Source organism: Struthio camelus, chromosome 2 (genome assembly GCF_040807025.1).
Source record: "Struthio camelus isolate bStrCam1 chromosome 2, bStrCam1.hap1, whole genome shotgun sequence".
Taxonomy (NCBI): domain Eukaryota; kingdom Metazoa; phylum Chordata; class Aves; order Struthioniformes; family Struthionidae; genus Struthio; species Struthio camelus.
Window position 1 is genome coordinate 21,014,604 of NC_090943.1, and position 24,382 is coordinate 21,038,985.

Genomic DNA, 24,382 nt, shown 5'->3' on the forward strand with positions numbered 1-24,382 from the left:
AATTAAGCTTAGATTAAAAAAATAAGCCTTCTCACTTATTGCCAATAATAAAGATTCTGTTGACCACAGTCCCCAGACAGGTCTAAGGATTAACTGGGTTATGTAAGTGATTAGCCAAGGTTAAAATAATCAGGTACTGAAGTTAAAAGCAAGAGCAACATTTGTCCTTCCCTGGTTACTGGAGTTAAAGAGAAAAGAGTAAGGGAAAATTTGTATCTAATTGCGCTTTTGCTGGCACAGTTTATTTCAAATGGGGGGGGGGGGGGTACACACACAACTGAAATAAGCTACAATGTTACAAGTAGTTTTGATAAAGTAAAGCAAGGCCATATTAGGATCACTGCCTGTATGAAATACTACTGTCTAAGCAAGCTATCACTAGCTTGTACCTGATTTCAGTGTTTCAGCTGAACTTTAAAGTTATAATTTTTAATTTCCCTGTGCCTTAAATGTCTGACAGGCCATTTTTTCATTTCCTTTTAGAACAGACCCCGTGCATAAGGCAAGTTACAAAAGTAAGTACCTTGTTACATGCTTCAGCAACACTTTCTTAGCGTCTTTGCAAACTAGTGCCACAACCTATTTTTCCAAATTCCTTAAAGTTATATGCATTCCCCTGTGAACCACACAGTAACATCAAAACTACTAAGAAAGCCTCCAGGAACTTATCCCAGAGTCCTGTGCCATTCATTTTTACCGCTACCTGTTTGTTGATATTTTAATAGAAATTGTACCTCACACAGAATGACTACTACGTAGATCCTTCTTTGCTTAGCTTACTGCATTAGCGTTCTAAGGTAGGCGCATCTACACAACTCACGATGTACCTGAAGCTGGTCATTTTAAAAGACCCAAAAGGAAAAAGAATACTTTTTTGAAGTTCAGTTATTGACAACTTTTTGAGTGAATTCATCATATCCCATCAAAAACATGAGCGTTCTTGATGAAAGTTTTGAATGAGTCAAGCACACTGACGCTTAGTAATGACACAATGTTTGCAGTTTAGAGTCCAATATAGTAGCAGTTTTCCCCTCAACTACCCGTTTCTCATAAATATATTTATTTGGGTATCTTTGTCTTGTTCGCACCTCAGAATTAAGCTTTCAAGAGATTCACTAACATTAAGTAACAGTGGATTGGCAAGGTTGTATTACCCTCCTCATTTGACCCCTTAAGGAAAACCATCATTGCATGTGAAGAAAACAGGAAAAACTCTGCATTTAGCAGTTCAGTATTTTGGAAATTTAGAAGTATTTATTTAAATCTACTATTTGCACCACAGGATGCAAATAATAATCAGTGCCAAATATACACATTACCAGTCCTGCAGCTCTTTATCAGAATAAGATGTTCAATTACGACTGCTCCATTTCAGCCACTTTGTTCAATTTTTTGATTCTGATTTTAATTCAGGACTGTTCTGCTAACTAAAGATTGACTTCCAGTGTTACTGGAAGTATTTTTATAAAAAAACATATATATAAAAATACACACACAGACACACAAACGGGAACGTGCTGTTAACGAATTGCCAAGGCATTTCAGTCTTAACTAAAACACTGTGGTTCTTTATGACTTTACCTCTGTGTAAGTAATAAAAGGATTGCAGAGATACCAGTGGCAACAGGGCAAAACTAAATAAAACGAGCTTGGGAATGACAGCATAACAGCAGTTCCCAATTACAAAGTGCAAGTGCGCATGGCCCAGGAGCGATTTGGCTCATCACAACCACTGACGCTACTGGCTTACATCCAAGGTTTGGGAACCCCTCTTCTGAGATGTATTAATACACAAAAATGTTCCTCATTAGCAAAGATATATGCAAAAGATCTCTTAAAACTACAAAAGAATTAAAAACATTAACCTTTCATTTAATGTTTAGATTGCTTTAACACATTCAAAGAGAATAGAATTATTAGCTATTCATATTTGTAAAGTACCACGGTACTTTACCTGACCCTTCTTCCCCTCTCATTTATTGGGGAGACAAAGGCAGAGAAGCTAAATAAAGGGTCTTGGGCATCAATTTGCAATTCTTCACTATACCAGCAACAGAGAGGGTAGGAAAGAAAGAGCACAAGTAAAATTATATTCTTTATTCATTCCATTTTAGCTGAGAATATTCCTATTATACAAATACAGTATAAATTCCAAAAATCACAATATATTACAAAATAAAAAAGTACAAACTGCATTACTTAATAAATATATCTAACAAGTTAATCAGAAATTAGAAGCGACAGAAATCAGATTGGAAACATCTAAATGTTTGACCCAGCAAACCATACAAATCTCAAATACTCTTTTTAAGTCATAATGTAGAATACCATTCCTGATTTCTTGATTAGAAAGTAACATCAAAGGAATAAAATGTTGTGATCAGAAGAGGACTTGTGGGTGCAACACAAGTGCCAAAACAGAAGCAGGGCTTATACAAAAGACACCATAACCTCAGAAGCAGGAACACAAACACTGAGGTGCAGCCAAGGCAATTATTGCCAGAGCAGCAGACTATTATCTAGTCACAACATTCTATTGCAAGTTAATGTTCTGTTATTACACATAAATAATACAAATGGAACAGAGGGTGAGCCAACCAGGCAACAAGAGGCCAGTTTACTCAAAACAGTAATTAAATACCGAAGAATCAATTGCTCCCTGTACAGTTCATGTATAGCTGGATTCCAACTGGCTCAAAGGACCTGTTCTGTGCTCAAGGCAGAGAAAACAACTGTTTCGAAAAGCAGTCTTTTCATACTTTGCTGCACTTTTACAAAAACTATTGTTTAGCTTTACAAAAAAAAAAGTTTTCATCAATTAAGGAGGGTCAGTCTGACATCAATTTCATTTGGTAGAAATATAAGGTTTATGGGTAAAAAACACAGCAGAAAATAGCTGTTACATCATAAGCCTTATTTACAAAACAAACAGTTTACAAACGTTTTTGGCTCAACAGCTGAAAGCCAGATGCTAACATGAGATGTAGAAGATGGAAGTAACAGTTTAAAAATACTGTGCAAAAAAATACATTCTTATAGAAAATAGAGAAACAGTGGCGAGGGGAGACACAAACATACACGGAGAATCTGCTCGCAAATAATCCGAGGCTAACTTTATACAACAACAGAATATTACAAATACGTTTGGATTTATCCCCCTCCCAGTCTGCATTTCTTCTCAGTCTGGGTACTGCTGCTTTATTAAGGTTTAAGGCATCGCCATCACAGCCAGTGCACCTTCTCTCTGTCTCTGTGCCAGCAGCAAAGCTCCCAGCCTGTAGGCCAGGTGGTCTCAAGAGCAAGCGTTCTGCTCAATGTACATCTTGGAGAGGGACACTGCCATGGACTTGGCCAGCTCCTCATCCCGTCTACGCTGTACCTGAGTCTGTCTGCACCACGCCTCGTACTCCGGGTTGGGGCACGCGCGCTCCAGCACAGCATCGTAGTGCCCATTGCTAAGCCAGCTCAGCCAGATACTGGGCCGTGTCGGGTCCTCGGGCCCCAGGTAGTGAACCATGGTGGAAACGGTGGGGCTCTCCGGCCTGCCGCCCGTGGTGAGGTGGATGTTCACGTTCAGCATCTGCCCCATGGCCAGCAGCTCCGGGTAGCCGGCCCAGGCGCCGTCCTGGGCGGCGCCGATGAGGAACTCCCCCACGTCGCCCTCGATGATAGGGCTGAAGTGATCCAGGTGGTCGGCGATGTAGTGCACCGTCTGCTCGCGGAGCTCGCCGTGCAGCCGCTGGTCCCCGTACACCGCCTTGCAGACGGCGCGGTAGAGGCAGTTGCCGTCGGGGATGATGTGGAAGCGGAACCGGCCCTTCTGCCGCAGGTACTTGTCCTGCTTCTCCACCTCGGCCAGGTACAGCGCCAGCTTCTCGCTGCGCTCCGGCCGGCCGCTCGGCCCGCGGGGCGCCCCGGCGCCCGCCGCCTCCTCCTGCCCCTCCGCCGCCTCCGGGCCGGCCGCGGGCCGCGCCTCGGGGCGGCAGCCGGGCAGCGGGCCGGGCTGGGCGCCGGCGGCCGCCGCCTGCAGCGCCTGGCAGTGCTCGCTGAGGCGCAGGCTGCGGTTGCTGGGCTCGTCGGCGGGGCGCGGCAGGGCGGCAGCCTCGCCGTCCCCCCCGGCCTGCCGCATGCTCTCCAGGATGCCCTCCAGCCAGGCGCGGCTGTGCGGCGAGGCCGGCCCCAGCTCGCCGGCCGCCTCGGCCCGCTGCACGATGCGGATGGGCACGACCCGCTCCAGCGGCCGGCGGCGGCTGACGGTGATCTGCGCGCAGGAGCTGTACTGCGGGGCGCCGGCCTTGCGGCCGCCGGGGCCCGCCGCGGGGCCGCCGGGCATCACCTCCAGGCAGGAGGAGAAGGCGGGCATGGCGGCGGCGCTGCCGGTGCTTGCCCCGCCGGGAATCAAGGCGTCCTTGGCGGAGCTCTCAGCGGCCGGGCTCTGGCCTGCGGCGTTGGCGGCGCTCGCTACCTCTGCGGACGCGGGCCCCGGCGACAGGGAGACCTTGAAGACACCTGCCGCGCCCGCCGGGGACGGGGCGGCGGCGGCGGCGGCCGCTGTCCCGCCCGCTGGGTAGTGGGTGATCACGGAGCTGTAGAGCTGCATCCTCGGCTCCCCGCGGGCGGCGCTTTATAGGCGGCGCCGTCGGAGCCGGGGCGGGGAGCGGCCGCGGGGGCCGCGCTCGGGCTGCCGGAGAGGATGAGCCGCCCAGGTAAAAATAAACAAGGGCATCACCCCCTCCCCGCCCGCCGCCGGCGCGTCCCTCCGGCCGGCGCCCCTCCCCGCCGCCGGCGCGGCCCCGCGGCGGGCAGCAATTCCGACTGCGCCACAAGCGGCGCGCGGCCGCCGGCCGGCCCCCTGCGCGGGCGCGCGCGCGCCGCCGGAGCACTCGGGCCCCTTCTGGAAGCTGCTGGAGGCCGCGCCGCCCGGGGGGGCGGGGCCCGGGCTTAGCCCCCCGCCCGCCGCCCGCTGGACAAGGCGGGGAGGGGGCGGGGCCAGGCCGCGTGACCTCGCCGGGCCAGGGCCCGCCTTCCCCCGGCGGAAGGGGACGCGGCGCGATGCGGCCGGGCCGGGGGGGCGGTTCCCCGTCGCAGGGCGGCGCCAGGCCCGTCCCTGGGGGAGGCGGAGCCGCCGCGGCGGTGACGGGAGGGCGGGAGCGCCGGGGCGGAGGTCCTGGCTGGGCTGGAGGCGGCGGGAGCGGGCGGAGTGCCGCCGGCCAGCGGGGAATGGCGGGCCGTCCCGGCGAGCGACCGGGAGCGCCGGCTGAATCGCGGTGCGTAGTTAGAGGCGTTGTCGCGGCCTGTCCCCTCGCGTGTGGCGGCGGCGCTGCGGCGGGGCTGCCGGCGCTGTGCCCGCCCGCTCTGCGGCCCTCTTCGGGCCGGCAGCGGCCTCGGTGGGAGCCGGGCTGGCCGCGGGGGGAGATGCCGGCGCTTCCGCGCTGGGTGCGGGCGCGGAACCCCTTGTGCTAGAGCGGGCACGGTGCGAGACAGCTGGGAAGGGCCCTGGCTTGCCAGAGGCTTACCTGGCAAACGTTTCAGGAAGTGGCGAAAACTGTTTCCCACTAGATAATTTATTCAACCAAGCACTTTGATTTTCAGAACTGACCATCACGCGTGAATTATTGGCGGTGTTCTCACTACAGTTGACCGATGCTACGGGTTATCCACGTTATAGTTGAAAATGGATGATGCCCCTGCCTATGCATAAAATCTGCTCCATGATCCAGAGTTTGCAGCTGAGGTAGAAATAATATGCATTCGGTAGCTTTTTGATTACTTGCTGCATAAGGTCCTATTTGTCCACCTGTAGTCCTACTTAGGAAAATGTACACATGCATGCATACATAAGAAGCACCATATAAACCATCAATAACAGGAAAGAACAGTTTTAAAATACAGGTCTCAAAAAGATCATTTGTAATTGGTTTAGCAATGCCTGTAGTGTCGTAAAATTAAGCTGTGTCCTTTAGTCTTAGCTGTGTTATAAATAAACTCATATCTAAGCCTTTGTCCACGAATGACAACACTGTCTATACACACTGCACTTGATTATGTTCTGACAGCAGGCTGACCAAGAAATACTGGCTTACGCTATGATCAAATGTTAACACAGACATACATTCCTACCAAAATGAAAAGCAGGCATTGATAAAAGTGATTTCAAAGTGATATTTTAATTTTTTCTGGATTCTATCCCGTAGTCTCAAATGTCTTATAAAAAGCTTTAGTAATTCAAGTAGCTTGCAGAACTTTAAAAAACTTTAAACTTGGATATTCTGAAAATTTTGTGTTCCTTGTTCCTCTTTTACAATCATTAAAAATAAAAATACGTTACTGAGAGGATCACTTGCAAAAGACTACTGTGTCAAAAATAATTATTTCTTTAGAGTTTAGTTATCTTTTGGATCCATAGGCAGGGAACTATTTCCTTTCTCCATCTCTGCAGCTGATTCCTGGGCTACCAGCAATACAGTCTAGCATTTCATTCTCATCTTTATACAAAAAACGTGATCTGATCTCTGACTGACTTCCAAGTTAAAGGAAAAATGCTGAAATCCTGAGTGCTAAAAATAGTGGTATTTAAGGGAATAGTTTTCACATCCACCTTTTTTGTTTGTTTTGGATAAAGGATTGCCGATAACTCCATGCACTGGGAACCTTTTAATACAAAATTTGGACTCAAAATATTTCCACAATTACTGCCTAAGAAGCTGAAATATAAGAGGAATATCAGATATGAATGGAAGTCCAAATGTTCTGACTTACCTGCCATGTCCAGAAAGTTGATATCTTTAGAATGAATGATGATATGTGTTAGCCAGGAGCATTTCTGGCAACCCATTACAAGGGGATAAGGTATTACGCCTCTGAAATTACAGAATGACTCTCATATTTCAGAATGTTCAGAACTTGTGTTTTAAATATAGCTTGTGAGATCAGTTGCTGAGTCTTTATTTTTGGACAAATCAGTGCTTAGAGAAGAATAATATACAGATCAAACGGTGGAGAATTGAAAAGCTTTCCTCCTTGATGTGACGACTTGGAGCAAAAGAAAGATTCCTGTCTAGTTTTCCTTCTCGATCAAAATTTTACAAGGTAAATTTCTGAGTTAAAATACTTCATAATATGTTCATAGGTGATCTAATAAAATCACTAGAATTTGCCCCTCTTTAGAGGATTTAAAATGTACCAGTAGCTGTTGTGGTTTTGTTCATTGTTGTTATAATAAAGAGGTACATAACTTCATCCCCACCAGCCCCTTCTGCCTACTTTTCTTTTTTTTAGTTTAAAAAAGTATCTCTATGTTTCTGCTTAGTGAATTGCTCTGTACACCAGTAAAAGCCAGAGCTGACTAAGGATGGTGAGTTTGAAGTTTTAAACAGGAGGGGGAGAGAGAAAGAGATTCTCCTTTCTGTTGGAGAATAGGAAACAGACCCATTGGAATAAGAGCATTTCTGTTATAAATGAGTGCTGCATTTTGAATACTCAGTACTGAAATTTTCTTCCTTCTGGGATGTTACAGAAACTCCCGATAATGACTCTTCTACCTCACCAAAACCATTGGTTATTTGGGACGGCAGTACATTAACGGACGGGAAGCTGTTTAATTCTGATTGTTACAATGACATACAACATTTGTAGTGCTTCATTTTAGGAAAGAAACAGAGTTGTTATGCGTGCCCCAATTCTCATGATTTCGGTATTCTGATGATCTGCTTCTCAGAATCTAGATGGGCAGCAATTGGCAGTTACGCATTTGAATAAATCACCATACAGCATGGACAGAAAGCTTGTTTATCATTGAAGAAAAAAAAGTAGTATCCTGACGTAAATGATAGATGTTAGCAGTTTTTAGTAATGTTTGCAAATACATTGGTTTTTTAATCTCTTTTCGTCTATAAACAGATGTAAATAATGCCACTCGTATTTTCACTTAAAATACAAGTAGTAAGCTTGCTAATAAGGTTAAAATATAATCAGAGTTTGTTACTAGGTAATTGTGAGACACAACAAAAACATTTATACTACTTAGTGTTAATTACTTTTAGCATATTTGTTCCCTCCCCTGTCAAGTAAGTGGAAAGAGAAGTTCATCTTGGTGTGTTTCATCTGTGTTATTAAATACTGACAATATACCATGGCCAACATTTTCCATTAATGAGCACATAGAATTAGGCACACATACTTGGCCTGAGTGGAATCCAATTTTGAAATCAATGACAAAAATCCCTTGGGACCTCTGTGGCACAAGCATTTCAGGCCTAGTTTTCAGCTTTCATAGTAGGAGTTATCAAGGCTCAGCACGTATGTAGAAGATCGTTCCTTAGATGGGACATCTATGTTAATAATACCCTAATCCATGGTTTTCTCCAGTGTCATTGGCTGAGGAAAAGGGGGGCAATAGAATGGAATGATCAAGTTCTATGAATGCAGTTCTTGGGGGGGGGGGGGAAGAAATTCCAGGAAAGAACGTGAATTTCTTCAGTGCAAGGACATCTATGAGAGGAAGGGGCACATGGTTATGCCATTGGTGCCCCTTGCTATGAGAAGAGGGGTTTTTGCTATTTCTCTGAGCTGCATATGGAGAAGCTGTTGATTCCAGGGAAAGAACAGACTTTGCTTTACGGTGTCATTTGCGGGGCCTGGGTAAAACCTGACACGCAGACTGACTGCTTCCTGAATATTCCTACATTTTCCATTTCTGTCTTTTTAGCCTGCAAGTTATGTCCATGCAGGCACTAGAATGGTTTGTGAAGTGAGGACACAGTATGAAGATGCCTTGCACTGTCTTTCAAAGGTTAATGTTCCTGGGCTTCTGCTTCATTCAGTATAGTGGAGCTTAAATAGACCTTAAACAGTCTGTAATGATAAAGAGTAAACAGCTCTTGCAGTTAAAAATTTCTTCTGACGTAATAGTTATCACTGGTTACACTGCACATTCCAGGAATTTTTCAGATTGTTCAGACAGCAAACTACAGTCATAAAAACAGCTGTGGGACAACAGTGGTATTCACTGACGTAAAGCTGGATGCCTGAGAGTGGAACTACTTTTAATGTGTGGTAGATACATGATTGACATAGAAGGAACAAGTTAATTACATCAGCTGGAATATTTATTAGTGAAGAAGGGAGAACTTGGCTTAAATGATACATTGAATGACACTATGAATAAGCTTTTTTTTTAATGCTATCTGACAACAGTTTTTCAGCCAAATATATCTCTGGTTGAAGTATTTGATGAATTTATAGTTGTTTGTACATCACTGGATAATTAAATATTTATCAATATTTTGAAACTGTGTATCTAGGACAAAATTTTAAAATTAATAGAAAATAGAAATATACATGTACATAGCTATATATAACGGATCTTCCAATCCAGGGAAAAAATATATATGAGCTGGAACTAGAAGGAACTTCCTGAATCATCAGTTTTGATCCTCTGTGGCCTGCAGGTGATCATATCATATATCACTACTTTCATAAAGTTACCAAGTTACAGGTAACTTAATTCAGGGTACGGTTAAATGAATTTGTAAAGATGGAATAAGCCAACAGCACAGCCAAAAGAACCAGTTCTGCTCTTTCTTATTCCCAGTCTCGTTTCCTCTCCTATGAGCCAACTTTGTGATAGCTCGGGTGTTGGTATTTAGCTAGAGTACTTTGTTCAACCCTAAATGTACCATTAACTAACATAAAAAGGAGAGAGAGTTTATCAGCACTTACTTCTGAGGTAAGAATACAATGCATAAAGCAAGGGATGTGTGTCAGAGTTTTGCCTTACAATTTTTTGTTTAGCTTCTGCTATTGTGTCATGTTAAAATAATATTCACTGTATGGCTGCACTAGTCATTAGAAACGTAATCCACACTATGATATCATGTGGCAAGATATCATGGAAAAGGGGCTGTTGCTGATAAATATAGACCTTAGATCATATCTCAGGGTCGCCATTCCTGGAAAAGTGAGCCTCTAAATGAGAGTTATGACTCAGGGCAAGTCTCATTTCTACTCAGAGACAAGTGTAGATGGTGTTTGTGGTAGTCATTGTGAAGAGGGCCTTAAGATGCTACCATAAAAAGGGATCAACAATGCTACTTCTTCTGAAAGAAAGTAGTGGTAATAGTGGTAATGATGTAAACAAGCTGTAAACAAGCTTTATAATTTGTGTGAAATTTAGAAAGGGTTATTTTCTACAAGTGTAGATGGTGTTTGTGGTAGTCATTGTGAAGAGGGCCTTAAGATGCTACCATAAAAAGGGATCAACAATGCTACTTCTTCTGAAAGAAAGTAGTGGTAATAGTGGTAATGATGTAAACAAGCTGTAAACAAGCTTTATAATTTGTGTGAAATTTAGAAAGGGTTATTTTCTACAGTTTATAGAACCCGTGTCTGCAATGTTTATATTTTATTATTTAGTTACAGAAAATGAAATAGCTACTTTCTCTCGCTTTTATATTAGTGGCAAATTTAGGGTTGAAGTAGATATTCTGGCCAATACAACAGCAGAACAGAGCTCTGACATAGATAGATTGTGAAGGAAGTAGAGGAAGTGGGCAATATAGCAATACCAGAAGCAGGAAATCACTATACACAATTAGAGGAAATATTATTAATAGATTAATCTTGATAAAAACTGTTAAGTGTAAAATAACTGCATTAGAAAAAAGGTCCAAGACTGCCCACCCCAGAAGTGAAGAAATACTTCCGTGACCTAACAACTAATTAGCATTTCCATGTGCGGCCTTGCAACAGAAAGGCTTTGGAAATTGAGAATGATTGAAAAGAAAGGGCTATCCCCTTTATCCTCAAAAACTTTGCAGTACACACCTTTCCCTTCCTTTCTTCCCTCAGTAAGCAGCAAAGGAGGTATCATCGCTTTACACAGATGATTGTAGCACAAAACCACATTTATGTAATTATAGGCTGTTCCGTGACTGAAAACATGAACTACAAAGAACAGCGTTGTTATTCCGCTGTTTAGTCCTTCCTGTGGGAAAGGACTGTGGTTACATTTTACATAACTAGCCCAGCAAAGCATGTTCTAGATCTGGAATTCAGGGAAAGAACATACCTCAGCACAATAAAAACCTGATCTATTCTCATCTACGTAGCCAAGAGCTTACTGTTACTGCAAAGTCAGATCACAGCTATTTAATTCCACTGTCCAGTGAGAAAAAATAATGAAGGTAGAGCCATTAGAGAGGAAGGATGACATCAATTCATCTTATTAATGTCTTATTGTCTGTGTAAGACAGAACTAAACTAGTTTTTTCATGCCTAAATGTACAATACAGAATTATTTTTCTGATAGGACATTTTCAAAAGTCTAATTTTGTAAGAGTTTAAAAGAGTATTCATAACAAGGAACCCAAATCCAATACCCTTTGCACTGGAAGAAGTCAGGAGCAAGTACACTCCAGGTAGTGGATTTATACCAGAAACACTAATCAAAGTGTAATCTTAACTTAGCTTAGTCAGCCTGAAAAACAAAGCAGCATTCCTAAGTCTTTGAGTGAGTATCGATAGAAATTGAAAAAAATAGTATTTTAGCTATCTGAGAGTCTCTATACTTATTCAAGTGCAATTGAAAAATTGTTAAAAGGAAGCACTAATTGTAAGAGATATAATTTCCATATTACATGAAAATTTAAACATTCTCTAAATTCTGATTTACATACGACACAATTTTATGAAAATTAAGCTTTAAGCATTTAGTAATTCAGAATAATAATCCCAAATAGACTCAGACTGCTATATCAAACGTGGACCTTTCCACTGGACAGAATTTTTGTAAATTGAATTTAATGTAAAATTAATAGAGGAAATTTAGTACATCTAATCTAGCTGGACCTAAATAAAGTTTCTGATCCTACATAATATGGACATTATTAAACCAATGAATATAGCAGTTAGAATGGTGGTCCTGGCACTAGCTAGAGGAGAGACAACTGGAGATAATGTAAAGGGATCATTAGCCTGAAAGAAACTAGTGCAGTTCAAAGATCAATCCTGGGACTAACTTTGTTTAACATTTTCAGTAGTTACCCTGACACTTAGTGTGCTAATGACTTCACTAATGACTGAAAGTTGAACAGCATTTTTATTATAAAGAAGATTTTTGAAACATCATACGGGAAATATTTGAAGACTAGAGATGGAACAGCTTTGGTGATTAGATGAAATTTAACAGTACAAAATGGAAAATGATCTACCTACTGACAGGTAAGTACTTCTGCTATTGGCAGAAATCATCTGTGGGAAATCATCAGAGGAAGAGAAAGACCAACATGTGCTATTCAGTTGTGGAATTACTGTAGCTTCTAATGTGATGAAGCTTTCAAAAGGACAAATAGGATCATAGACTGTAGCAGATGGGAATGTATCTTCATCTGGAATACTATTTGTATTTCTGGTCAGCATGGTATAAGGATGTTGAATTTCGGCTGGAACAAGTGCAAAGGGAAATTAAAATCATCAGAGTACTGGAGATGAGATTGGTACTATCCAACAAGAGAAGACTAAAAGTTCTTGGCTTGCTTAATAAAAGTTGAGAAGGAACGTGAGTGATCTCTATAAATACTGGAGAGTGAGACGACCTCCTTAAGTTAAGCAACAGTGCTAAGCAAAAAGAAATGCATGCAAACTGGCAATGAATAAATTTAGTTTTGACTCACATGCTTGGCTTTCAGCTATGACATCATTCGAAATAATTTTATGAAAGGATCCTAATAATAAAATACTACTAGTAGTACGGTGAAATGAGGATGGCCTATGAATGTGAGGACCATTCTGGTCTAATGATAATAGTAAGACAATATTTCAGTAAGGACTTTGATCTTACCGTACACTAAAATCTCATCTTAATCCTGCTACTTCTTTGTTCCACAAGTGGAAAGGATTTATTTTGGTTTCCCAGAGACTTATGATCTGTCATTTTCTTTCCTTGCAAATAAGTCTCTCTTCTGAAAGTGCTACTACGCTTTTTCTTCCATATTGTCCAATAGACTAATGTAATTGGTTTAAACAAAGAGTAATTGTCTCTTATATTTTGCTTGCAGCTTATTGATGCTTTATCAGATCTGCAGAAGGAACTGTGTTCCTCAAAGTCTGTTCACTTTTTTCCAACAAGACCAACGAAAATAAAATGGATTTATTGTTTTCCTCTTACGTCAGCAAACAGAACGCCTCAGATAATGAGGAAAAATAGGAAATACTTGTGTTATTTTAATTGTCATGCTTGTTGTTATAGTTGCATTGTGACCTTTTGTGACCTAACCAAAGTTCTTCTTTCTCTGGAATACGGAACTAAGAGAGAGATTTTGGTTTGTAAGAATAAATTATCACAAACTCTTAGTGCATGAACGAGTTTACCTTGGAGACACAATCAGAAATTAATTAACTCCTGATGACTTCAGTCAAAGGAGACGGAATATGTAAAACTATCACAATTAGACTCTGAAGCAAAAAAAACTGAGGTAGCTGGAAGAGGAGAGGAGTTGTACTGTGTATTGCCAATTCTGTTGTGACACCGAATCTGACCATTTCCAAATAGAGAGAGGGACTGTGCTTTCACTATGAACAGACACAAAAGCTTTGCTGTTCCATTCTAACAGAATAGACTCTAAATGTCTTATTTTAGCTAACTAATAGAAGGGTATCTTGTTTTTAAAAAGATGTTATGTGCAGCTGTAAATATCTGTTCCTAAGGGGTCAGGTTCATCTAAACTCACTGGGGAGCAATGGTGAGAAATAGTGGTGCTGGTGGAAAGGCCCAGTCTCAGACTCGTGGAGCCACAGCATTATCTTCACAGAAAGGAGAGACCCCAGCCAACTAGCAGAAGAGCAACACTTCTCAAGAAACGGCACACAAATTAGAGGCTAGTGGGATCTAATTTTCAAAGATTAAAACTAATCTCATTTTCCAAAGCTAAAACGAGTATTTTGTTCTGGCATACATACTATTATTTAAGATTTGTCACCAGTACCATTCCAGTGACCTGTTTTCAGTAGTTCTTAACTAGGTTAAAACACCATCGCATCCATTTCAGGGAACTGGACGAATGAAGATAACAGGTAACTTTTAATTATAGTCTTAAAGGATAGTTGGCCTTGCCCGGACAAGACAACAAAGGTGTTTCTAAATAAACAAGATTATTATGACTGCAGTAGGGAATTAGGTGTGAAGCATCAAGCTACTTAACATAAATATACTCCTTAGAATAAGACCTGGCCATAATCAAAAATAAGAAAATTCCCAAGACAGTATGAAATATAAGGAAATCACTGAATTTTCAGCATTCATAAGCAAATGTGAAACTTATGATCGGTGGCCTGGATCCCCTAATGGATTTTGTATCCAAACGATATATGGGATTAACAGTTCTCTTAACCTCCCCTAATCTCATTCCACGCATCATAAAAACACTGATGTAATTTTTGGCAGGTTTTGCCACCAGTCATGCCATCACCTATGTTAATACATTTTTTCTCTGTTTCCAATGGCAAATCACTTTTCTGCCAAAACAAAATGTACCTTTCCATACGTTATTATTGTTGGAAGGCATCTCCAAAGTACCATAGATTTTACAAATGGTCTCTGTAAACAAAGTAACAATTTCTGTTTTTCACTCAATTACCCATCGTTTTTCTAAACTAAAAGAAAATGATAGAAAAGAATATCTGAGTTACAACTGTCAGTTACAACTATTATTCAGCACATGTGACTTAAAAATGTAATTCCCCTTTTTATATTGAATTGAATAACATTTGTGCATATACTAAATGGTGACTTATGCTCTGTAGCATATCTCACTCAAATTTCTTACCAGTTACATTTTACTAATACAAAGAGGTAATGTTTATCTCTTTTCAGCTTGAACTCAAGCATGAGAGCAATTTACATTTAATTTGGAAGTTTGTATCTCTTTCCCTGTGTCTTCTATGGATTAAATTAAATTAAATTAAATGGTGTCTGGAGATTGCAAAGAAAGTGCAATTAATAAAATTATTTTCATTCTTGAAAACTAGAGGCACGTGTTTTCTATGAGCCGTATGAATCCCTGACACCTTTGTGGAGTCACAGAACTTTTAACAGTCTTAGCTATACTAATGACTCAAAACATTATAAACGGTGATTTATTATTTAGGACAAAGGAAACTAAATCTGTAACCACTTCTGGTCAAAAATGATTATATATCACATTGAACAGACATAGCTGGTAATCTTAATAAAATACAGTTTCAGTAGTAGCATCCTTCCTGTATAAAAGTCTTTCTTGTTTCCATTAGATAAGCCATTATTTTGCTCCTATATTTATTAGAGTTGTGTGGTATTGATGCTTGTTCTTAAACGCTTATCTTATTTTCCATGGGTAATTTGAATTCAAGCAAAGTTGAGATGAGTTTTAGTGTAAATGTTAATAATTACTGAGAGCACAACAAATCTAATAGTGCGTTCAAACAGGTTAATACCCTCTGATGTACGTCTCTCAAGGGAGAACTATGAGTAAATATTTACAAACGCATACCTTTTGTACCACTTGCCTCACACTGCCGGCTATTGTCTCCCCACCGTTTAAAAACGAGAATGTGAAAACATAGATTTGTTGTAACTGTGAAATACACCACTCAGAATGGCTTACAGTCGTGTTTGACAACACCTTCTAGCCTACAGTCAAAGCCAGGTGAGGTTTTTTTTCTTCTTCCTCCAGCAACTAAGTTTCCACCAAGCTTTTCGTTTCTCCACATTTCCTTCTCATTTTCTTCTCGTTCTTTGTAGCTTTAGAAACGCTATCTGAACTTCTCGTGCTTACTTTCAAACGGACTGGAGGAGGGTGAAGCAGGGGAAGTTGAGGACGATCAACGTGTGCCTAGAATCACTGCATTTGGGTGCCGTATGACATTTAGCGTTCCCTCGATTACGTACGACGTGGGGAAGATGTTTCATGACCTGACAATAATTCTGCACAGCAGCTGGCATCCCCTCAGACACTTACTTTCCAGTGTTATGCCCCAAAGGGGATCTAAGCCTTTACTTTCAAAGTAATAGCACTGATCCTTTTATCTTAGATGGGAAGCGCTTGTGTTAAACTAGCCAAAGGCTCTTGAAAGAGAGGTTGGCTGAAGGTGGGGAAAAGATGTCACCAGAACAATGCTATGTTGAATGAGGAAAAAAATGAAGGGGAAATACAGTTCAGTGTGGAGTAGTAGTTGACTGGTAGCAAGTGAGAAATATAGCAAAAACACTGTCGTGCAGGATATGGGACTTGTGTACACGAGCTGAACTAATTGGCTTTATTAGGTGAGGCCTTCTAGGGTGAACGAGTAATATTCTTCCGAGGCTCGCGGGACGGGGCCGAAATGCTGGTGAAGGAAGCGCTGCTGCTGGGTGCTGATGGCTGCTGCCGGGCGTATGCACTCAGGGGCGGCTGTGCTGGCAGCCCGCGGTGCTGCCGAAGGGGGGACGGCGCGGCGGCTGCCTCCGCGGCGGCTGTGGGTGTCCCTGGGGACCGTGGGGCGGGCGAAGCGGCACCGCCACCCCGCCGCCATGGCGGCCGCCCGCCCACGGCCGCTCCAACGGCTGCGCGGACAAAGACCACCCGCCGGCCAACGGCGCCTGCGCAACCTCCCCGTCCCGCACTGCCGGAAATGGCGTCACCGTCCCGCCTCCCCCTAGCCCTGTGCGCGGGCCGTGGGGCGGGGCTCCGGTTGCTATGGTTCCGGGCGCGGCGTCGTGTGGCGAGGCGCGGTCGGGCCGCCATGGGCGACCTCCGTGAGGGCGGAGGCAGCCCCGGCCCGGGGCCGTGGGCGCCCCGCTTGGCTCCGGAGACGTGGGAGCTGCTGGCGCTGCCCTGCTGCCTGGAGGAGCCTCAGCGCCGGTGAGGCCGCGGGAGCCGAGCCCAGCCGAGGCGGGCGGCGGGGCCCCTCGCGGCGCCCGGGCCCGGCTGCGCCGCAGCCGCCCTCGGCGATGGCGAGTTGCCGCCCGACCCTTGGTTTCTGTGTGTAAAGGAGCCTTCCGTGAAGATCTCCGCTATTTCGACAGTGACGCGGTCGGAGGGCGGTTTTTCTGTTGCCCGCTAGCGACTCGAGTCGTTGCTAGCACAACTTTGCCTGAACCCTGGCACCGGCCGTGTCCTCAGCTTTGCTTTCCGCAACTTTCCTTGAGCGATTACACTCTGAGCTTTCAGCTAAATACCTGTTTAACCTGTATAATAATATTCTCTGTACTTTTGCTGCTCTTCCATGGACTCAGGATCAGAGTGTAATTTACTATACGTTTCTCTTTCCTATTTTGAAAGAATCTACTTAGAGCTTTGATTGAAAGTAATCTACTTGCGCACTGAATTAAAGTTAACCTAGCCCTAGCTAATTCAGGTGTTTTGGCTGCATTGCACAGTTTACAGTGCAACCTTCTTACAGCTGGGATTGCAGCTGCTTCAATGACAGATTCACGTTTCCTCTCCTTTAATGCAAACTGTGAAACGATAATACAAATTGAAGGTCGTTAATACATTGATACGTAGTAATACATGGAGTGTATCTGTTCACAAAATAAAGAGATTTTCAGAACACCTGTGATCAAACGCTATTATTTTAACCAGTTTGTCCAGTAGACAAGTATACCAGTGCAAGAATGTTCATTTCTAACAGAAAGAAATTTTAACAGTGTCGAAACACTATTTTTGACATTCTAATGTTCTAAAACTCAGAAATATATGTATCCAAGTTTATTACAATGTAACAATCACAAGTGTATTTTAGAGTATGATAATACTATAAAAATATCAAATTTATCAGTGGAATAGAAAATCTAGCTCCTAACCCAGTCCAAAATCCAGGATTTCTGGACTGGATTATCCAAAACATTATAAAGAATCTATTTACTGACAAAACACATTTTCCTTACATTCTCGTTTATGTTCTTTAGCATACGGCCAGTGTTGTGTGAAGTTTTAATTTTTATTCAATACTTGACTAAAAACAGTTACCTTCAGGAGACAAATATAGTCCAAGAAAAACAAACTCTAAATGTGTTCATTCTAGTCTTAGACTCCCCTCTATCTAAAAAAGAAATCGTACAAGTGAAATAATAACTTTACCTCTGAATTTCCATTATTAATAAAAGATGAACTTAAATGATTAATGCAATTACTATAATATTTCAAGCATTTTTCAAATCTGTTTTTGCAGGCCTTGCATATCAGATGACTTAAAGATAGGATATTACAGCACAGATCATGCTACTCAAACAGATATCAAAGAAATACCAGAACTAAAGGAGCTAACGATTACTACACAAGCTTTAATGCAGGTAAATTAGAAAAGTGTCATAAGAAGGTCTTCATTGTGCTATAGAACATGTGGTTTTGTCAATGTCATCTCTGTTCTGTGAAATTCTTAGGGAATCTGTTTTAGCTCTTCTTCCGTCTTCATTCTAGCTGTTTCAGCTAAATTATATAAATTTATGTTTTCAAAGCAGAGTAATAAACAACTATTGATAGAAGAATTAGAGACTGGATTACCTGGCTGCCTGAGTCAGAGAACACTACGTAGGAATTAAAATTGTTTAATGTACAGAAAACGTAAATGTACATGAAAATTCTAAGGACTTGAACCTGTCAAATAGTGGCCAGGATTTTGGAAATATATGTAGGCCTCTCAGTTCCACTGTTACCTTGCGTAATATCAGTTGTGAATCTAGCTAGTAGTATGGTGCTTCTATTTTGAAAACATCATATTCAAAAGCAAATTAGAAAGAAGACCTGATGGTGTAATCTACTTTAGCACAATTATATGTGTAACTTAAACTTGGACTCCCTGAAATGTAGTGCTTAGACTGGGGAGGGAGGTCACAGTTTGGAATGAGGAACAATCCAGTCTATTGGAAGGTGGGTGCCTCTAGAGACCTGCAGAGGGAGATCTAATCCACCAAAATTACATGTTTCTGTGTAATTCTAGTTCTTCACTGAGTAAGAAGTTACTAAGGAAGGTGCTTCAGGACTTAAATTCACACAAAAAAATTAATTTTCTAGTATAGCTATTTCTTTTTAAATCTCAAATGGTATATATGTAGATAAAACTAAACTCAAATACTTTGGTACTACTTTTAAAAGCAAAATCTCATTCTGCCTCACATCCCTGAAAGATTTCAAACAAAGCAGGTTACTCTTCTAAGCCAATGAATGTAAAATACATTTTCTCTTGCGCTTCCTGTGTCACTTCCTGCAAAAATGCAGATATCTTATTTCTTTTTAGCATAAGATGTTTTAGAGAGTATTGAATTAGAGTTTATAAACAAGTTTTGACCACTTTCTGGACTTTCATTTTGATATCTGTATTGATATGTATGTATGCATCTCTTGCAGAATGTAACTAGGTACCATCTGGCAGATTCTTCAGTGTTCCTAAAATAAGGGATTTTTTGAGAAAACTAAGTATCTTTAATGTATAAATATTTTCTGACTGACAAACACTGAACCCAAATATCTTTAAAATATCCAGTGTTGGAGGTTTTGGGGAGCGGTTTGTTTTTTATTTGACTGGGAACGTGTGTACGTTTGGATACAAACTATCTTTAAATCAAGAGTCAGTTCTCATTATGTTTCCTTACACTGTACTGGGACTTTGGAAATGGTGTTTAATATTATGTATTCAGGTCTTCCATTTCATGAGTTACAGTTTACTTAATTTCAGTTTCAATTTTTATCATTCACAGGAGTAATATAATGGAGTGATGCTTACAAGTATTACAAAGATGTCGTTGATACCTCTGAGACTACTTTATATAAATGTTTTGGCACATTTTTATAATTTATGTTTTGTTTTACAAAAGCAATTACAGTTTTCTTCATATGATTACCTTCTAATTTTATTAGAGAACATTCTGATACAATATTTCTCACCTTCATTATAGAAGGCTGCCCAATACTTTGTTTAACAGTCAAATTTGTTATCTGGGCTGAGAATCAGGTCATGGATTAAGACACCTACTCTTCAGTGTCTCATACAGGTGTCTTTATCTGAGCAGGGCATCCAGACTTCCCTTATACTCAGTGTAAATTTGTCTTTGTTGTCAGTGGAATATGAAGAACTGATTCAGCCAATCAAATATGGATATGAGAAGAATCTCTCTAGATTCAGTTGCCCTACAGATAAGCACTGAGTGCAATTTGAGATGTCCCAAGATACCCTATCTGGCAGCTATCTCCTATTTCAGAAAGGCACAGGTTTTCTTTAGGTCCTCTGTCATATCTGCCAGCCCTGCATAAGATGTCTTTCATTCGTCGTATCTTATGGCACTACACCACATATGTATGAGCAATTGAATCAAGTCCCACTGACTTCATTGACTGTAACAGAAACTTATCTACCCAGTTCGGATGTAGATCCCTAAATTTAGGTGTCATATTCTGCAAATTGAATCTCATACTGACACCCTGAAGTGTCCAAAGCATGGATGTGGAGCTAGGACAGCTCTACAGCTCTGACAGCTGTAGAGACGTTTTCCTTCCCATGTGACAGCTGTAGACCAAAGAGGGTACCATAGGGCATAGAAATACATTAGATGCTTGTGTTTAGGCAATTGATTCTAGTAATCAGTGTCTTGAAAAGATTAATGGATGCAGTTGTACTTTACTTTTGGCTAACTTATTTTGTATACAAAATATTCTCTAGTATATAAATAATACCAGGATTTTGATTTTTTTTAGCTCATCCACTCCCTCCAGCAAGATTGGCTTACCTTCAAAACAGTTGTTCAAGCACAGTATGAAGAAAAAATTGAAGAGCAGACTTCAAATCTCTGTAAATATATAAATGACAGACTGAGAGACATTGAGTTTTTTCATAAACGGGTAAAAAAAAAATTCTTTCTCACTGATATGTTTATCTTCACTAGATACCAGTTCTCCTTCATATAGCCTCCTTGTGCAGATTGATATAATATTGTACATGATGAGAAGTAGTCCACAGAAGTATTTGTAATAGGAGATAAAGAAAAGTGCTAATGCAGATGTAAGTGACTCTCTGAAGTGTCTGCTGCAATTAATAAAATATGGGTCATATTGTACTCTGCATATTAACAATCTGTTTAGGAAAACGTCTGAAATTGTAGCGTGATTATTTCTAATAAAATATTTTGTAATATTTTAATAGGCAAGAAATTTAGCACATTCTTACATGTTTATAAAATATTTACAGCTCTTTTTCCGTGTATTTCTTTGAAAATATATATGCAATGATCTTAAGATAATAACTCAAAACATGCACTGGCATGAATGCTCCTAGGCAATCTCGTTGCAACTATGCAGTGAGCAGTTACTAGGAAGGAGGAACACATAAGTAAAGAGTCAAATTCAGTTTCAAGCTTCTGAGGTGATCATATAAGAAAACAAAAGTTTTACAAAGTGGTACAAGAATTCCTGTTTTAGACATCTGAGATAGCCCTTGCTAAATAAGTGCTTGTATTTAAAGCAGTTTGGAATCCACTTCTTGTAGAGAAGAGATACAGTTTGATTATTTGGCTAAATTCTGAAAAGAGATTGAAGAATGTTGTCAGGGGAAAAAGTGACAGGAAGAGGAATAATAGCTGAGTAATTCTTTTCAAATTTAGGAGTCTGGATAACATTTTGTCCTTAATGAAAAAGAAGAAACAATTTTTTTTGTCATTGCTTCTGTCCCTTTGTTGCACATCAAAATTCTCAGTAATTTGTTACAAATTAATTGCAGAAAGAAGCCCAAATTCGACAGAGCTACCAACAACAATTATGTGATGCGCTGGCTGTTCTCAGATCAAATATTGAGGTGGGTTCTAACTAATAATGTGGTAGTAGACTGCCAATCTGCGTAATAAGATAGTATATTATGAACAAATTACAGAGATCGGCTTTTCACTTTAAAATCTGGAGAAAGATGTATTTGAATTTTTCATGACGACTAAGCATTCAAACCATTTTTAGTAGAAGGAAAACATCACAAAAATATAATTTTCTTACAAGCACCAGTTTTTTCCCTCTAATGTTGAAGTATGCAGTTTGGCATACCTAAGCATAGTCTTAAATGAGCAACATCATGGTTATTATAGCATGAATGAGTGTCTTAGCAGGTATCACTGGAAGAAGGCAAAAATGGCTCAATTTTGCATTTCCTGACTACTGAAAAATAATTTACCACAAAATTATCAAGCAATATAGCATTAGACCCAGCTACACATTTAACACTTATTTTTGCCTGTTACTGAAGGTTGCGGGAAGAAGTCTGAGCAAGTGAAGGGATCTTCTGGGACTACTGGCTACTAGGAAGGCAAACTTGCTATAATTCACTGTAAAGATAAACAACTATAAAAGCTGACTGAAGTTGTCTTTATATAAGAATATAGTCTACTCTAATAACAAATGAGTAATCCTCCACTTCTGTAGTAATTATGTTGCTATGAAAACTGGCCACAGTCTGTGATTGGGTCTCCTAGGAAGCAGAAGCATGGTAACCACAAAAATATTGTTTGATTCAACTAAAAAAATGAAAATGTCTTGATATTTTTTATAAGTGAATTCTCAGGCTACCGAATAGAGAATGATGACCAATCATGTCTGCTGTAAGTGACTTTATACTGCCCTCTAGGGACCGTGCCACAGACTTTCATATCAACAGGTTACAGGATGTAACTTTAGTAGTAAAAATAATCCAAATGAGAAAGCGTGGAGTGTAAATTTTATCTTTCCTCTTCTGCATACAAGTGGAACATGCAGATTTGGACTTCTCTACAAAACTAAGTTAATATTAAAAAAAACACTTATATAGATAATTAAAGCTGACTTATATGGATAATTAAAGGTGGCGATATTTACCTATAAGTGTTCTTCTATTGTTTATACATAGCATAGTCAAGTCTACGTGCATAGTGGGAAGTGTACACCATATATTAGCAGCATCTAGTGTATTATACAACATACAGAAAATCAAATACATTAAATGAAAAGCAGCCTGGAAGGGAAAAGAAAAAAGTATATGCTATTAGAGAATGAAACATGTAGACGTGCGAAGGGACAGGAAAACAGGTATAGTTGTGTGAGTCAAATCATCATTTATCATATGGATGTTTCAGAGAACAGAATAATGTGAAGCAGAGAAGAAAGGTTCACAGAAAAAAAAGATGTGAGGAATCATGAGAGTGAGGAGTTTGAGTAAGATATGAAAGGCGATCAGAACACTGCAAATCCTGAGCAAGTGACAGATAATACGCATTTCACCAATGTTGCATAGTTTAAAGTGGAGGAAGGGTAGAACTGGGGACCTAAGAGGCAAAAACTAGGCTTTAGCAGTGAAGGAAAGGACAGGTTCTGTGAAAAAAGAAATGACAAGATTTGTTAACATTTTGCAGAGAGAAGATGTTTATTTTTTGCTTTTGTTCTTTTTTATTCCTAAATGACATGTAGCACCATCACTTGAAGAAAGGAATTCTGCTGCAAACTCAAGTATAAAATAGTAATTTCCATGAGAATTGTGAAATCTTGCTGGCAATGACTTCAAGATAGCAATTTCAATCAGAGTTGGTTTAGAAGAGCACTACACTGTATGGACTATTTAAGAAAAACTATGTTCCCTTTCAAAATCCTATAGTGACTCTTTCGGGGAACTAATCACTTCTGAGAAAAATGGAGAGAGTGACATTTGTCTGCTGTAACATTTGATCAATAATGTAGATATGTTTATGATGTAGCTGAGCTGGCCTTGCTTCCTTGATAGTCAGTGGAGAGAAATAAGTATTTTTTAGGGCACAATTTATCTAATCAATTTTAGATGCCTATTTAAGGGTAAATTGAGTTGTGCTCTAGATACCTCTGACTTTATGAATTATATCTCCACAGACTATTAAAAAGCAAAGTGTGACTAGCTAAAATGTAAATGTCTACATTTGATCAAGTAGCTGCTACACAGACCACCTGCAATAATGCAAGTTTAACTGTGTGTGTCAAAAGTTCTGTTTCCCCAATCTGGTTCATATAATCGCTCTATAGTAAAAAATGTGTATAGATACCATGAAGTGGGTAGCAGCAGTGTTTCCACCAGGGAGCTGCAGGGTCAGGTTCCCTCTGGTTTGCTTTCCCTTTGGAAAATTTTCTTTTGAGCTTGGATTCTTCTGCACAATGATCCATCTTCAGCAACAGAGGTAGAGCCTGGCCCCATCCCAGCCATGTGTGTGGCTTTGTAGGTTGGGTGCTCTAACGAATAAGGAGAACTGAGTTTGAATCCACTGTAGCTGAAGAAAGACTTGCGCCTCAGCTCTCTATTCCTGGAACAGTGCTACAAACATCAGTATATTGCACAAGAGAGAGCCATTACAGCTAGCATTAGTGGTTTTAGAAAATTGAGCAGGATTATATTATCA

At 40.8% G+C, this 24,382-nt stretch overlaps 2 protein-coding genes across 3 annotated transcripts in view; one reads left to right on the forward strand and one right to left on the reverse strand.

Moving 5' to 3' along the window:
• Positions 1 to 2,082: 2,082 nt before the first annotated feature.
• OTUD1 (OTU deubiquitinase 1) lies at positions 2,083 to 4,787 on the reverse strand. Its single transcript, XM_009673712.2, has one exon. The coding sequence runs from the start codon at positions 4,598 to 4,600 to the stop codon at positions 3,293 to 3,295; it is 1,308 nt and encodes a 435-aa protein (XP_009672007.2). The 5' UTR covers positions 4,601 to 4,787; the 3' UTR covers positions 2,083 to 3,292.
• Positions 4,788 to 5,113: 326 nt separating this feature from the next.
• C2H10orf67 (chromosome 2 C10orf67 homolog) overlaps positions 5,114 to 24,382 on the forward strand; it is a 67,066-nt gene continuing 47,797 nt past the window's right edge. The window contains exons 1-5 of one of the 2 annotated variants that reach the window (XM_068934566.1): positions 5,114 to 5,267; positions 5,593 to 5,734; positions 18,187 to 18,307; positions 20,706 to 20,849; positions 21,724 to 21,798. In XM_068934566.1, the coding sequence (XP_068790667.1) occupies positions 5,679 to 5,734; positions 18,187 to 18,307; positions 20,706 to 20,849; positions 21,724 to 21,798 (396 nt within the window). In that variant the 5' untranslated portion in view covers positions 5,114 to 5,267; positions 5,593 to 5,678. Of the gene's footprint in view, positions 5,268 to 5,592; positions 5,735 to 15,569; positions 15,681 to 15,775; positions 16,875 to 18,186; positions 18,308 to 20,705; positions 20,850 to 21,723; positions 21,799 to 24,382 lie in introns of those variants that run through there. The other variant, XM_068934565.1, reaches the window with a different exon arrangement.

Bases quoted from the DNA above. Each gene is read 5' to 3' on its own strand.
- OTUD1 (XM_009673712.2), bottom strand. From the start codon at position 4,600: ATGCAGCTCTACAGCTCCGTGATCACCCACTACCCAGCGGGCGGGACA.